The sequence below is a fragment of the Bos indicus x Bos taurus genome, chromosome 1 (assembly GCF_003369695.1).
Source record: "Bos indicus x Bos taurus breed Angus x Brahman F1 hybrid chromosome 1, Bos_hybrid_MaternalHap_v2.0, whole genome shotgun sequence".
NCBI lineage: Eukaryota > Metazoa > Chordata > Mammalia > Artiodactyla > Bovidae > Bos > Bos indicus x Bos taurus.
In genome coordinates this window covers 96,410,275-96,424,334 of record NC_040076.1, presented here as the reverse complement: position 1 = coordinate 96,424,334, position 14,060 = coordinate 96,410,275, and the positions used below count along the sequence as shown (strand labels likewise).

The 14,060-nt window shown below is 45.3% G+C and overlaps 1 protein-coding gene across 1 annotated transcript in view; it reads right to left on the bottom strand.

Moving 5' to 3' along the window:
• Positions 1 to 14,060, bottom strand: part of SLC7A14 (solute carrier family 7 member 14) — a 115,841-nt gene that overhangs the window by 18,700 nt on the left and 83,081 nt on the right. Inside the window, exons 5-7 of the mRNA XM_027541357.1 lie at positions 5,988 to 6,134; positions 3,812 to 4,020; positions 1,143 to 2,020 (exon numbers count right to left, since the gene is read on the bottom strand). Coding sequence (XP_027397158.1) covers positions 1,143 to 2,020; positions 3,812 to 4,020; positions 5,988 to 6,134 — 1,234 coding nt within the window. The remainder of the gene's footprint in view (positions 1 to 1,142; positions 2,021 to 3,811; positions 4,021 to 5,987; positions 6,135 to 14,060) is intronic.

Below are 14,060 nucleotides of genomic sequence, written 5' to 3'. Positions count from 1 at the left end.
TTAAAATAAATAAATTATTAAAAAAGCAATGATTTGAATATGTCTGTTTTTGTAGTGTTTGTGAAAGTAACAACCATACGATATTTTGAAAAGTTCATATACTCTCTAAAATCAGTCCAAATATCTATAGTGGAATGGTTACCACACTGTGGGTAACATTGCACTAGATATTGGAGGCTATATCTAGCTTGGATAGTCCAGGAAAAGATGAATACATTCTTGGGTATTTGTGTCTGTGCCTTTATAAATTTGACGAATACAGACTCTAATATTTCTACACACTTCAGTCATTTCTACCCATAGTATCATCTTTCCATTGGTTTGCTTCTTGTTCCAGTGGCAAAATGTTTAAACAGAAGCAAGAGATTGTGAATAAATCATGTGAGTGCTGAGAACTTTGACAAGTCAGTGGGGTCCTTTCCAGAGATCCCTTAAAGTCTAACAAGGGATGAGGCTTAGGTAGTGGAAAATTGGTACGAAATCCTTACAGGAAGGTGCAGGATGACCTTCAGAGGTGAGGAATCTTCTGGAATATATATACTCTTGCCTTTGATTACTGTGTTCCCCCCTGCCAACTTCCCTCTCTCTAAAACCTATCTTGTCGTCCAGTTCAAATTCTGCCTCCTTAAAGTCCTTCCCAACTATTCTGACTGAAAGTTTCCTTTTTCTTATTTGAAGAGTGCTTTATAATCACAGATAAGTATTTATTAAGCATGAACAACAATATGGTTTGGGAACAAAGGTCACCACGTTGAACATGCATATTCCTCATCTCAAGGAGTGGTTGGGCTACAACTCCACGAGTCTTTTTGTTGCCTTGCCCAGGCTGATTGATTCACACGTATTTATTTTGCCTCCCTTATTCTTTACTTTCCTATTCCTCAAAGCACCTAAGGACCCTCCTTAGCTAAGTATTTGTTGCCAGAGACCCCAGGGGTACCAAATTATATAGGAAATATAAAAATAATAAATAAGGAACCTTAAAATAAGCATTCACTTAAACATCTCTCTTAAGTTATCATGAGCACCTATCCCAAGCCATTTCATCAGGAATGGTCAAATATGTTAAACAGGTAAACTGATTCCAAAGGAAAATTAGAAATCTTGGGGAAGATACAGGATTGTCTGGGGCAGTTGCTTACCCACAAAGCACCAGACTGCAAACCGGATCCACGTGATGGTGGAGAGCTTTAGCATGAGATAGATGTTCACCAGCATGGCAAAGGCAGGCACAAAGGGGAGGCAGGGAGCCATGTAGGGCAGCTTCTTGGGGTTCTCTGGTTGCTGCAGGATCACAAACACCAGGGCGCTGATCAGCAGCACCATCAGAACGACTAGAAGGATGGCCCACCAGCTCTGCTCTGAGATGTAGTCAGAACCAAAGATGATGAAGGAGCAGAAGACGAACATGAGAATGAAGAGCAGGAGCACGCAGATGGTCACCGTGTGCCCTGTAGCGGCTGTGGGCCGGTCCATTTTGCCCGGAAGGCCCAGCTGGATCCTCATGGTGTAGTAACGGGGCCCAATCAGCTTCTTCAACTTGATGAGATAGATGTTTTCAGATTCATCGGCTTCTATGCCTGTGGTCATGTCCACGGTGCCGTAGTTTGGGTGGTTGACGTTGTAGGTTGACTTGTCTGATTTCCCTATGAGCATCTCATTGTCTCCCAAGGATGGCAGGTTCTTGGCCCCACATGTGTTGGTGGCTGGGCCGGAGAACTCTTCCCCTTCACTCACAGGAGAGCAGACTTCCTTCTCGCAGTCAGCCAGAATGCCCTCCTTCTTCTTCGTGTGCTCCTCAGACAGGAATTTGACAAAGCCGTCAATGTCACTCTCGGGCTGGTATCGAAGGAGCAAGACACAGACGGAGACCAGGGTGTAGGCGAGGAGGGTGCCGATGGACATCATCTCAATCAGGTCTCTCAAGCTGACTAATAGGGAGAGGAGAGCTGCCAGGAACCCCGAAACAATGCAGGCCACCACGGGGGTCTCTGTGTAGGAGCTCACGTGAGCCAGGAATCTGGAGGAGGGGCAAGCAGAGGGTTAACGGTGATTGACTCAACATGGTTTAACACCTCCTGGTCACTGCTTTAAATACTGTTGCTGTTCCTACTCCAGGATTTAGTTTCTGAAATATAATTTAAACAGAATCTATTTTAATTCCTTGGGTATGAGGCAAACTGCTCTATTAAAGTGCCTACTTCATTATGTGATGTGGTGGGTTGATTGAATCTAGGAGGTCCTCAGGAATCTAAATGGAAGCCCAGACTTTGCTATGAAGAGGGGATAGTTGAAGTCACATACCTGCCTGGTGGTCCTCTCCACCTGTGTTACCCAAAGTATGGTCCATGGATCAGCAGCGTTAGCAACACCTTGGAACTTGTTCGAAATACGTATTTTCAGGTTTCACCTACTATGTCAGATTCTCTGGGAGTGGGGCCCAACAAACTATACACTTTAAAAAACCTCTAGAGGATTCTGATTTATGCCAAAGCCTGAGAAGCTTGCTCCACAATGAAAGTACAGGGATTTGGTTGCAAAATAGCACAGTCATTAAGAACATGTGCTCGTGGATGAAAGCTAAATCTGGCCAGTTACTCACTGGAGAAGATAGAGAAGACCATCAAGGGTGATTGAATGACGGGGGCTTGTTTAGCAGTTCCTTAGACTTAGGTAGGCTCCCACCTTCCACCTTCCTCTCCTCCTGGCCCTCATTCTTGCTGCCCTTCCAGTCCTCTCTTATTTCCGTGATTCACACAAGACTATAAACTGCTCAGAGGCCTAGCATCTCTTGGTTTTCTTTGACAGCAGAAAGACCTTTTGGATGTGTGAAGTTGTCACATCTCCACCGCAGTCAGCCTCCAGCTCCCCCACGGTCTCAGCTCTGACCCAGTGGTGACCTCAGAGGGTATGCACAGGAACTGCTGCAGAAGGTGACAGCTAATGGCGGAGGTAAGGTTTCTGAGCTGGGCCCCTCTGAATGCCTGAGACCTCCTTGGAAGTTTGCTCCTTGTTCGGTGCACTTGAAGAATGCTTTACCTGCAAGTTCCTCACACAGGAGGCACGAGGCATCAAGAGATGGGGCCACATGCCCTGTGTACCGTGGGCAGATAGGCTACTTCCTGGCCAGATTAGGCGACTGGAAGTGTCAGTGTCTTGATGTAGTTAAAAATCTGGTCATTGTGGTCAAACAGTCCTGGGTTCAAATCCTGACCGCCCCCCCCCCCCCCCCCCCCAGCAACTGGGGGATTCGGGGCAAGTTTTTGCTTTTTTACCTCTCTGAGTTTTCATCTAGTACACTGTTCTGTTAAATAGAGTTATTGTGATGACTAATGGGATACCATATACCTGGGATACACAGATGGTCAATAAATGGTGGTAGTCATTGCTACTATTACTAGGTTCTGCTCAGAGGGTCTTATCCTCTCTTTGATTGTAACTTTGAACTTTTTTCAACTTCAGAGGGGCAGTTGTCAGGGCTCAATGTGAGGGCAAGCCTAAGATGCCCCTGGGATGGGTCCTTCCTTCCAGAGGCCACCCATGTAGCATTTTGGCACCCACCATCTTTACGAAGGAGCCGACAGTGTCAAATAAAAGGGGAGGGGCAGTTGGGGGAACAAACCAGTTTGTGGCTAGATTGAGGGACCCAGAGTCAAACTGAGGGGCTGTTTTAGGATCTAAATTATTTTCACTCAAACTCTTTGCCAAGATATATGACAAGTTCCATGGTCCATGTGACAGGGAAGATGGGTGACAGTCTCCCTGGACAGGCATGGAAGAGTAAAATAAATGCCACGAGCATAGCCCTTACCTGAAGAGGAGCCCATCGCCGGCCATGGCATAGATGACCCTCGGCATTGGGAAGAGGGAGCCCAGCAAGCTGACCGTCAGTCCTGCAACCGACCCAATGGCCACGACGAACTTTGCTGCATAGAAGCCACGAGCCACAAACATCTCCATGAGTGGGGACTCCGTGTCAATGGTGTCATATGGCACCATCAGAGTTAGGATCATGCTCACCTGTTAAAACAAGATGAAACGTGGTTGGAGGTAGAGGGATCAGTCTGATGCATGGGTGGGTGTCCCATAGCAGAGGAAAGAGACCTGGTCCTGCATGGGAGCCTGCATCTGCCACTTCCTGGTGTGTGCTTTACTTTAGACAAGTCATCTGGCCTCTGGAGCTCTTGGTCTCAGGATTTCCTCTGAAAATCTCTCTCTGGTCCTTTCATATCTGAGGAATAAGTCTGCTGGTATTTCAGCTCCTGAAAGTGGAGCTACCTGGATAGTTCAATGAAGAGCAGGTATTATCTGATGGCAGGACCTGTAGCCAGAGGCCCTGGAGCCAGGGCACTGTGCCCTCATGGACAAGACTCATTTCTTTTGTACTTAAGACCACTATGGCTTTGCTTAACCAGGACCTGTTTCTCCTCACATGTCATAGATCTACCAAGACATCCCTCCCCTATAATTGGCCCCAGGCAATGGAGACGCCAGTCATAAGGCCAGGAGACCCCTGGGCTGTGAAGGCCAATCCTGGCATCATTGAGGGAGTTCAGAGCCTGAAAAGGAGAGAGTGGTTCATTTCTAGATCACTTTTTCGCCTTATGTCTTAGGAGCCAAGATCCCCCAGTGAAACAAAGTGGCCACCGGGGAGGCTGGCAAGATGTGTGACCACAGCCCAGCAGTGTGGCTCTTCTCCTGGCGGTAGAGTGCGCCTGGTGACCAACACAAGACCAAACAACTCTTGAGGCGTGGTTAGGGCCCACACATTCTAAAAGGGAATCTGTCCCAGTAACATCATCACTTGCAACATCCTCTTTGGGGATGTGGTGGGGTAGACTGGAGGAGAGTGGGGTGGATTCTTACAGCAATTCTCGGTGGGTCTCCTGCCCATGTTCGATTAGGGCAATATGTGGTAGACTTACTCTGTAGCCTATAAAGCACTATCCTAAGGAAGGAACTGTGATTAACTTTATTGTGTGTGCTGCAAGGGTTGACTCCTGGAGGAGGGGAAGGTATGAGGTGGTACAGGAGGGGGAATACGCAGCAGAGTGTCTCTGTTGCTCCCCCTGCTGCCCCTCCCCCCACACTGTTCCTGAACATTCTGTCTACAGGGATAATCAGGGCTGGGTAAGGTAAGTTGCATGCATGTTGCATAAGCTCTGTGCTCAGTTGTGTCTGACTCTTTGTGACCCCATGGACTGTAGCCCTTCAGGCTCCTCTGTCTGTGGGATTTTCCCTGCAAGAATACTGGAGTGGGTTGACATGCCCTTTTCCAGGGAATCTTCTGCATCCAGGGATCCAACCCATGTCTCCTGTATTGGCAGGTGGGTTCTTTACCACTAACACCGCCTGAGAAGCCATGTGCATAGGGGAAATGATAATTGACTATCCATGAAGAGAAACGTTTTGGTGGGCAAACCATATCCAGTGCTGCTCCCATGTTTTCCTTTGGCTTCCAGGACGATCCTGTTTTCTCCTTCCCCACTCTAGGGGAGCCTTGCCTCTTTGCTGCTGGGAAGCTCCCAGAAGACAGAAGAGCATTGAGGAGGGTGCACAGAGGCCTACAATGCCTCTGCTTGCTCGCACACCCACCCGTTACTGCCAGCCTATGATCTGAACTCCTTGGACGGCAGCCCACTCCCTGCATGCTCCCCCCACCACCCCCACTCCCCGGCACCGGATGCCGGGATGCCGAGAGCCTGTGCATGGGGCGGAGCAGGGATGTGAGCCACGGCCCAAGTGAGGGCCTGGGGCTTCTCCTGTGTCCAGCTTGAAACCCTGATTTTCTCCCTGTCATCAGTGGGTGGGGTGAGCTTGAGCCCGTGTTAAAAGAGGGAGCAACATGAACATCTGCGTACAAACACCATGAATGCACAAGTGAAGGATTACTTCCTGACAGAAGGAAACCCAGTCTCAGAGCCACGTTTAAGGTCAAATATGAAAAGTCCATGTGGAAGGTGCCATAATAAGCCTTTGTTACTTACAGATACATATGCTGTCAGGCAGATGACTAGGGAGGCGGTGATAGCATAAGGGATGGATGTGTTGGGATTCTTGGCTTCCTCTCCAGTGGTGGCGATGATGTCAAAGCCAATGAAAGCATAGAAACATGTGGCTGCTCCTTGCAGCACCTATAGAGATGAAAACATTTGAAATATTTAGAGTGTCAGTGGATCACCAGCGCCTGACACGTGGGCCCCTTAATTGCCCGATGGTCAGCAGATTACTGACTATGGGGTCGCTCAGAGTCGGACACGACTGAAGTGACTTAGCAGCAGCAGAGAGGGTAACATGGTGGAACTTGTGCTAAAGGCTTGAGTTCTGACTTCTACTAGCTGTGTGACACTGGGAAATTTCTTCATGTATAAGATGAAGATAAGAAGAATTATGCCCAAATAAAAATTAGGTTCATTCAACACATTGAAATCATTTTTGGAAGTAAGTGGGCTTATAAGTAAATCAGTAAGTTGGCTGCCCCTATGTCTTGGGGGAACTCATTAATTTCTTTGTTCTTTATTTTCATTTAGTGGTTCTCAACCATAACCAGGGGCTGTGTGATAACCGCTAGGAAATGTTTGGAAATGTGGGGAGGTACTTGTGACTGACACAGAGACATGGAGTGTGCGCTTCTGGCATTTAGTAGGGGTCTCAGATGCAGTTGCACAAATTCTCCTGCTCAAATCACTGCTAGTGATCCTGGTAGATCATTTTCAGGGTATCTTCCAGATGTTAAATGATATAAAGGATTTATAGATTTTTCAGGTAGACTCTTGTCTTCCATGGAAAGAAAGGGAGAACTGATTTTGGGGGTTTGAGCAGTCTAGTTGGGCTACATGGCTGGGGAAGGGATGAAGAGTGAGGCAGAGTGAAGCTGGGGAGGTGGTATCCAGTGACATCTGCTGGATGTCTGTCTGATAGGAGCCTATGTGATTCCAAAGATAGTTGTAATTTGATGGGTCAAGATGTCAGTGAAAATCCTCCATTGAGGAGCATGTAACTTTCTTCCAAAGAATTTTTCAAAGTTTAAATTCTGTTTTCCCAGCTTAGCATTCTCATTACCAGCTGAAAGTAAGAAATGTTTGGGGATATCCTTTCAGGGGAAGATGAAAGAGATTTTTCTGGATTTTCTGTGTATGGGGTGAAGGCATTTGACACCATGCAAAATGGCAACCCACTCGAGTGTTCTTGCCTGGAGAATCCCAGGGATGGGGGAGCCTGGTGGGCTGCTGTCTATGGGGTCGCACAGAGTCGGACACGACTGAAGCGACTTAGCAGCAGCAGCAGCAGCAAACTCTAGCTAGGAGTCCAGGAGTGTGGCTCATTGTAGACTGGGCCAGTTTTTCCTTTTTGTCCATATTTGGTTTATAAAGGATGAAATTCTAAAAATGTGCCAAGCAGATACCTGTCCCTAAATTTTCACTCTTACCTTTCTGACTGACTTCTCAATAAGTAAAAGGCATAATACAAAGAACTAGAACCTACAAAGTACATCACAAAATGGAAGATCGTCTCAAACTTTCAAAAGCAACATTTGCTCATCTGTAAAAGGAGTTAGTCTCTTCTCTAGTCTCTCCCATTCGGGCTCTAATGCTTCAGTTCTCTAATTGGGGGCTCTTATTCTGGGGTCCATGCAATTCAGGAGAGTCTGAGAATTTTGATGAGAAAAATAAATCTTTATTTTCCTTACCCTTCTATTGAATGTTATCATTTCTTTTGATTATGAGCATAGATGACTAACAGTATTGTGATATTTGTCACCAGTCAGATATTTTCCCAATCATATTAGTTGTTGCAGAGATCTTGAAATACCATTTGTGCTCATTGCTACTTCCAATTTATGTTAGTTGTTAGACAGATATTAATATTTAAAACACTAGTAAAGAAGCCCATGGTTATATCACAATTTAAAAATATTTTTGTAACTGTATTTCAATTTACAGTTGACTCTTGAACAATGTGGGGGTTAGGGATGCTGACCCCAGCACAGTTGAAAATTCGAGTATACTTATCCTGGCCCTCTGTGTCCGTGGTTCCTTGTGTACTTGATTCCTCCATATCTGTGGTTCCATGTCCACAGATTCAGCCAACCACTCACTGATGTAGTACCATAGTATTTACTTTTGAAAAAAAAATGTAACAGCCTGATTCAAACTGCTGCTGTTCATAGGTTAACTGTAATTGGTTTCTTTCGAACTTCTATGTAATTAGGTTATTCATTTATAAACACAGTTTATATACAATATAAATACAATCCCAAAGGAGTTCATCTGCTTCACCAGACTGCCAAGGAGTCTACTACACACACAAAAGTCTAAGAACTCCTGATCTATTCTAGTAGAAAGAACTTCCATACAAGCAGTTGTCACCAGGGGGCTACTATCTGGGAGAGGAGATAACTCCCACTTTCACTCCAGCAGAGTCCTGCATTTCAGGGTGTGGAAAGTGTCTTGCCTCCAGACAAGGAGATCAAAGAGATCTCACCTCATGGTACACGGAGGTTCACAGGTTTGGAAAGGTACTTGTTTTCACTTGTCTAAAAAATGTTTCTGGTGTTCAAGGATGGATGGATGCTGGAATTTCAGGCTCACCAAGCTGCCCCAATCCAGGAAGGCCTTGCTTTAAGACAGCTTCCAGAAAAACAGGTCCTGCTTTCTCTTCCTTTAACATCTTTCTTTCCATACATACACACACACACACACACACACACACACACACACACACACCTCTTAAAAATCATACAGTGACATTTTATGACAATCAGTCTGATGATGCAATCAATTCCAATTAGGATGTCCCAGGGCTACAGTGCCATACCACTTGGAGTGATCAGTGCTGGATGGTCTTAGATACTGGAAGAGCTCCCTGCTGAGGACAGGAGGGTGGGAAGGTCCTAAGTAAGAATTCAGGGCCAAGCTACCCTGGAAAAAGTTAAAAGAGACATGTGTACCCCAGTGTTCATTGCAGCACTGTTTACAATAGCTAGGACATGGAAGCAACCTAGATGTCCATTGGCAGATGAATGGATAAGAAAGCTATTGTGTTCATATACACAATAGAATATTACTCAGCTATTAAAAAGAATGCATTTGAATCAGTCCTAATGAGGTGGATGAAACTGGAACCTATTATACAGAGTGAAGTAAGTCAGAAAGAAAAACACCAATACAGTATAATAACGCACACATGTGGAATTTAGCAAGATGGTAACGATGACCCTATATGCGAGACAGCAAAAGAGACACAGATGTAAAGAACAGACTTTTGGACTCTGTGGGAGAAGACGAGGGTGGGATGATTTGAGAGATTAGCATTGAAACATGTATATTACCATATATGAAATAGATCACCAGCCAGGTTTGATGCATGAGACAGGGTGCTCAGGGCTGGTGCACTGGGACAACCCTGAGGGATGGGATGGGGAGGGAGGTGGGAGAGGGGTTCAGGATGGGGGACACATGTACACCCATGGTCGATTCATGTGATACATGGCAAAACCGCTACAATATTGTAAAGTAATTAGCCTCCAATTAAAATAAATAAATTTACCAAAAAAAAAAATAAAATAAAATAAAGTGAGAGGTCTAAACCATGCCGTAAGATTAACTGAGGACACAGGGAGGACACAGGGAGGCCCAACTGAAAGAGAAGGCTCAGTGGGAGATGCCTCCAAGACACAGGTATCTTGGAGCAACACCTTCCAATTTTGAAGTATGACTCATAGTTGTTGGAGGAGAGGTGCACTGTAGGCTCCAGGGGGAATCTCAGAGCTGTGTGTATGGGTGGATAGGACTTTGTTAGGAGTGCAGATTCTATAGCCTGTCAGACCTTGATTGGTTCTGCCAAGAACTAGCTTGGTGACATAGAACAAGTTCCTAACCCCATGGGGCTTCATTTTCTTTATCACTTAAATGGAAATAAAAATAGTATTTAGCTCATTGGATTGTTACAAGGATTAAATGAGATAGTCCACCACGGTTGTAGAATATATGCTCAGTTACTCAGTCATGTCTGACTCTCTGTGTGGCCTCATGGAGTGTAGCCCGCCAGGCTCCTCTGTCCATGAGATTCTCCAGGCAAGAATGCTGGAGTGGGTTGCCACTTCCTTCTCCAGGGGATCTTCCCAACCCAGGGGTCAAACCCGAGTCTTTTGTATTTCCTGCTTTGGCAGGAGGATTCTTTACCACTAGCACCACCTGGGTAGGTGCTTAATAAATACTGCTTTTATCAGTAATATTTTTATTACTATTGTAAGTTTTTCTAGAACAGATGAAACCAAGGACACAAACAAATTCCTCCTCTTCTTCCTCCTTATTTTTCTTTTAGAACTTGATGCCTATTTTATTAACTGCTCCCATGAACCAGGAACTGTGCTTAGTGATATGGATACAGTCATGTGCAAAAAGTACTCTGAGCATGACCTCCTGGGGTTAGGACCCTAGAGGACACTGCAAGACCAGAAATGCTACCTTGATTGTGATGACAAATTGATCAAGATTAGCAAATACCTACATTATTACAAAGCAGAGACATCATTTTACCAACAAGGGTCCATATAGTCAAAGCTATGGTTTTTCCAGTAGTCATGTATGTATGTGAGAGTTGGACTATAAAGAAAGCTGAGTGCTGAAGAATTGATGCTTTTCAACTGTGGTGTTGGAGATGACTCTTGAGAGTCCCTTGGACAGCAAGGAGATACAACCAGTCCATCCTAAAGAAAAGCAGTCCTGAATATTCACTGGAAGGACGGATGCTAAAGCTGAAGCTCCAATAATTTGTTCACCTGATGTGAAGAAGTGACTCATTGGAAAAGACCCTAATGCTGGGAAAGATTGAAGGCAGGAGAAGAAGGGGATGAACAGAGGATGAAATGGTTGGATGGCATCACCAACTTGATGGACATGAGTTTGAGCAAGCTCCGGGAGTTGGTATGAACAGGGAAGCCTGGTGTGCTGCAGTCCATGGGGTCACTGAGTTGGACACAACTGAGCAACTGAACTGAACATTATTTGTAAAACACAGATGCTATTTCCCAAATGAGTGAAAGCACGAATGGCAATTACTGATAATGATTAGATACCAGAAAATTAACTATGGGAACTAGGTTAGTTGGGAAGAGAGAGAATAAGTTTGCAAAGAGAATGTCTGTTAGCCCCAATTTGCACATAGATGCAAATTGCAAATGCATGTTAGCCCCAATTTGTAGAACTAGAAAGCAGTTATGATTGAAGAAAGACTAAACAGATCAAAAGTAGACCATCTGGAGGTTCTACTGTGATGGGAAGGCCATGAAATTTAACTCAAATGGTTCAAATGGAATGATTTCGATGAAGGGACTCTAGGGGTCAAGGCTGAGAGGAAGTGAGGAAGAAGTACCCTGGCCTGTTCTCTTCTCCCCTTCTGATCTCCTGATTGATATCTCCCATTGGCTAACCCTAACAGGAAGCCACCAGCAGGGGGTCTTCTGGAGCACAGACCAGAGCAGGAGGAGTAGAGAGGTGATCTGAGGGAGTGTGGGCAAATGGAAGAAAAGCAGCACACCTGCCAGGATGGAACAGACTCTGGCCTAGAAGATAGAGATTAAATAAACAGATTATTTAAGAAAAGATAATACCTTAACAAATTGGGTCACCTTTTTACATGAGTTAATTTCATTGAGTTTTTTTTTGTGTGTGTGTGTGTGTCCTTCAAGCAAATAATCCCTGGTTGGTAAATACAATAAAGCCATGAAATGAAACCGCATGGGTGTGTCTCTACCCCCAAACCGCTAAATCTGCTCTCTACTTCACTCTACCCAGATTTCAGATCGAGCCTCTGGTATTTATAATTAGGATACACTTCCATGCTTGAAAGAATGTGTTTAGTACCCAGGGGTGAGCATCTGTGAATTAAATTAGTGGGTGAAGCGTGTGTGTGTGTATACATGTTTCTGCCTTCATCAGTACTTATCCTAACTTTGCTTTAATGTCTTACATAAATAAAAACCAGTATTGACTTTTCACTTTGATGACATCACTGGAAATTATTTTCCAAGGTCAACCTGGTAAAGCTGCTCAGCCACACGATGCAGGTCAGTCTTTCCCTCTACAGAGCTTTGTGGGGCAGCAGTACCTGCCTCAGTTGCTGGAGGACTGTTGCTTAATTCGTTGACAAAAGAATGTCATTGCCAGCCTGCCACTCAACTTCAGGGATCCCTAAAAGCTGGGATCCCTGTGCCTTGCTGATATTTGAGAGGCATTAGGATGAGGCGGCTCTCCACATTCTACCTTAGATATGCCCATGAGATAATTAGGCACCTTTGTGTAATTCACTCTCAAGGTAACAAGACAAAACTCCAACTTCAGCAGCATTTCCTACCACCCTCTTGCTCCAGACCTGTTAGCGGCCTGTCCACAGCGATAGTGGAATGTGCTAATAGGTTCCAGCAAGTGGATTCAAATGTGGAGACATGGAAAACAGCTTTTCCTCTTTTTGGAGACTGTCAGCATTCCCCACAAATACTTGCTCTGAACCATTTTCCTGGGAGCTATTTGTGCTGATAGAATGTTTTATTTGGTCAAAGAGAAACCATAAGATAGCATCAAGAACAAATAACATACAGTGAATACGCATCCAACAATGTTCAGGGGCTGAGGAATTGCAGATGGAAGTGGGGTTCAGCTGAGGGCCAGCAGTTACTTGATATAGGGAAAAAATGTTTGTTGTTCTTAAGCTCTTCAAGACCAAAGAAGCATTTGACCCAGAACCCGTAAGTGAGTAAACCATTCGTTATGCTATTTTCTTTGGAAGGAAGTGTTTGGAACAGGAAAGACTAGGCTTCTGATGGGTCCGTGGCCAGAGGATGGATTGCTCATTAACCCTTTAGAAGTCCTTGAGAGTTGTGTTTTAAGTCACGTAACAGTATCCGTATAAACCATTCCCTCCACAATGGTGTCCTCCATCCTGTCTTACCTATCGGGACTGAAGAAGAAAGTGGGTTGGTACTCTGAACTTGTCAGTCCCCTTGTCAGAGGTGGGCTTCCCTTGTGGCTCAGATGGTAAAGAATCTGCCTGCTGTGCAGGAGACTCAGGTTCAATCCCTGGGTTGGGAAGATCCCCTGGAGAAGGAAATAGCAACCCATTCCAGTAAACTTGCCTGGAAAATTCCATGGACAGAGGAGCCTGGCCAGGCTACAGTCCATGGAGTTGCAAAGAGTTGGATATGCCTGAGTGACTAACAAATTTCATCAGATTTTTTTTTTTTTTGGTCGGAGTTGGGGGTCAGATTTTCCCTAAGGAGTGAGGAAGTTCATGCAGTTGGCAAGTAGGCAACTTGATTTTGCTGACAGTTGTTAGAGAACAGAGTAGGGAGTGTGTTTATTCACTTGGTGGATGATATGCTCATGAGAAAGTGTGAGATCTCAAAAAATACCATGTATATTCAGAGTGGCCTTGCTGGACTGGAAAAGTGACCTAAAACCAAAGTCAAGAAAGAACAGGTCCAGGCAGAGGGCTGGGGAGGAGATGTGCGATGCAGAAATCCGAGGCCAGGCAGAGAGGATGAGTCAGCACCGTCTTCATGCTGGGCTGTCCTTTGTGCTCAGATGATGTTTTTAGGGACAGCCACTAGGACACAGATTTGAATTTCCTGCAGGGAAAGAGGACTCACAGGGAAAAATCCAAAATCCCAGCCAGGTTTATATGGTACCAACGACCAGCCTACTCCAGGTAGTAGGTTTGGGTTGGAGTGAGGTCAGTGGCCAAAGGTGCAAAAAAAAGACAGTTGGTCCCATGCGTGAGGTCCTGGGACCCGTGGAGTAAATAAGGACTTTGACTCCTCCAGGACCGGAGTTGAATTTCATTCTATTATGGTCTAAACCTGTGATCTTAACTTTTCTTGTGCTCAGTTGCTCAGTCAGGTCTGACTCTTTGTGACCCCACAGACTGTAGCCTGCCAGGTTCCTCTGTCCATTGGATTCTCCAGACAAGAATACTGGAGTGGGTTACATGCCCCTCTCCAGGGGATCTTCCTGACCCAGGGATCGAACTCATGTCTCCTATGTCTCCTGCCTTGGCAGGAG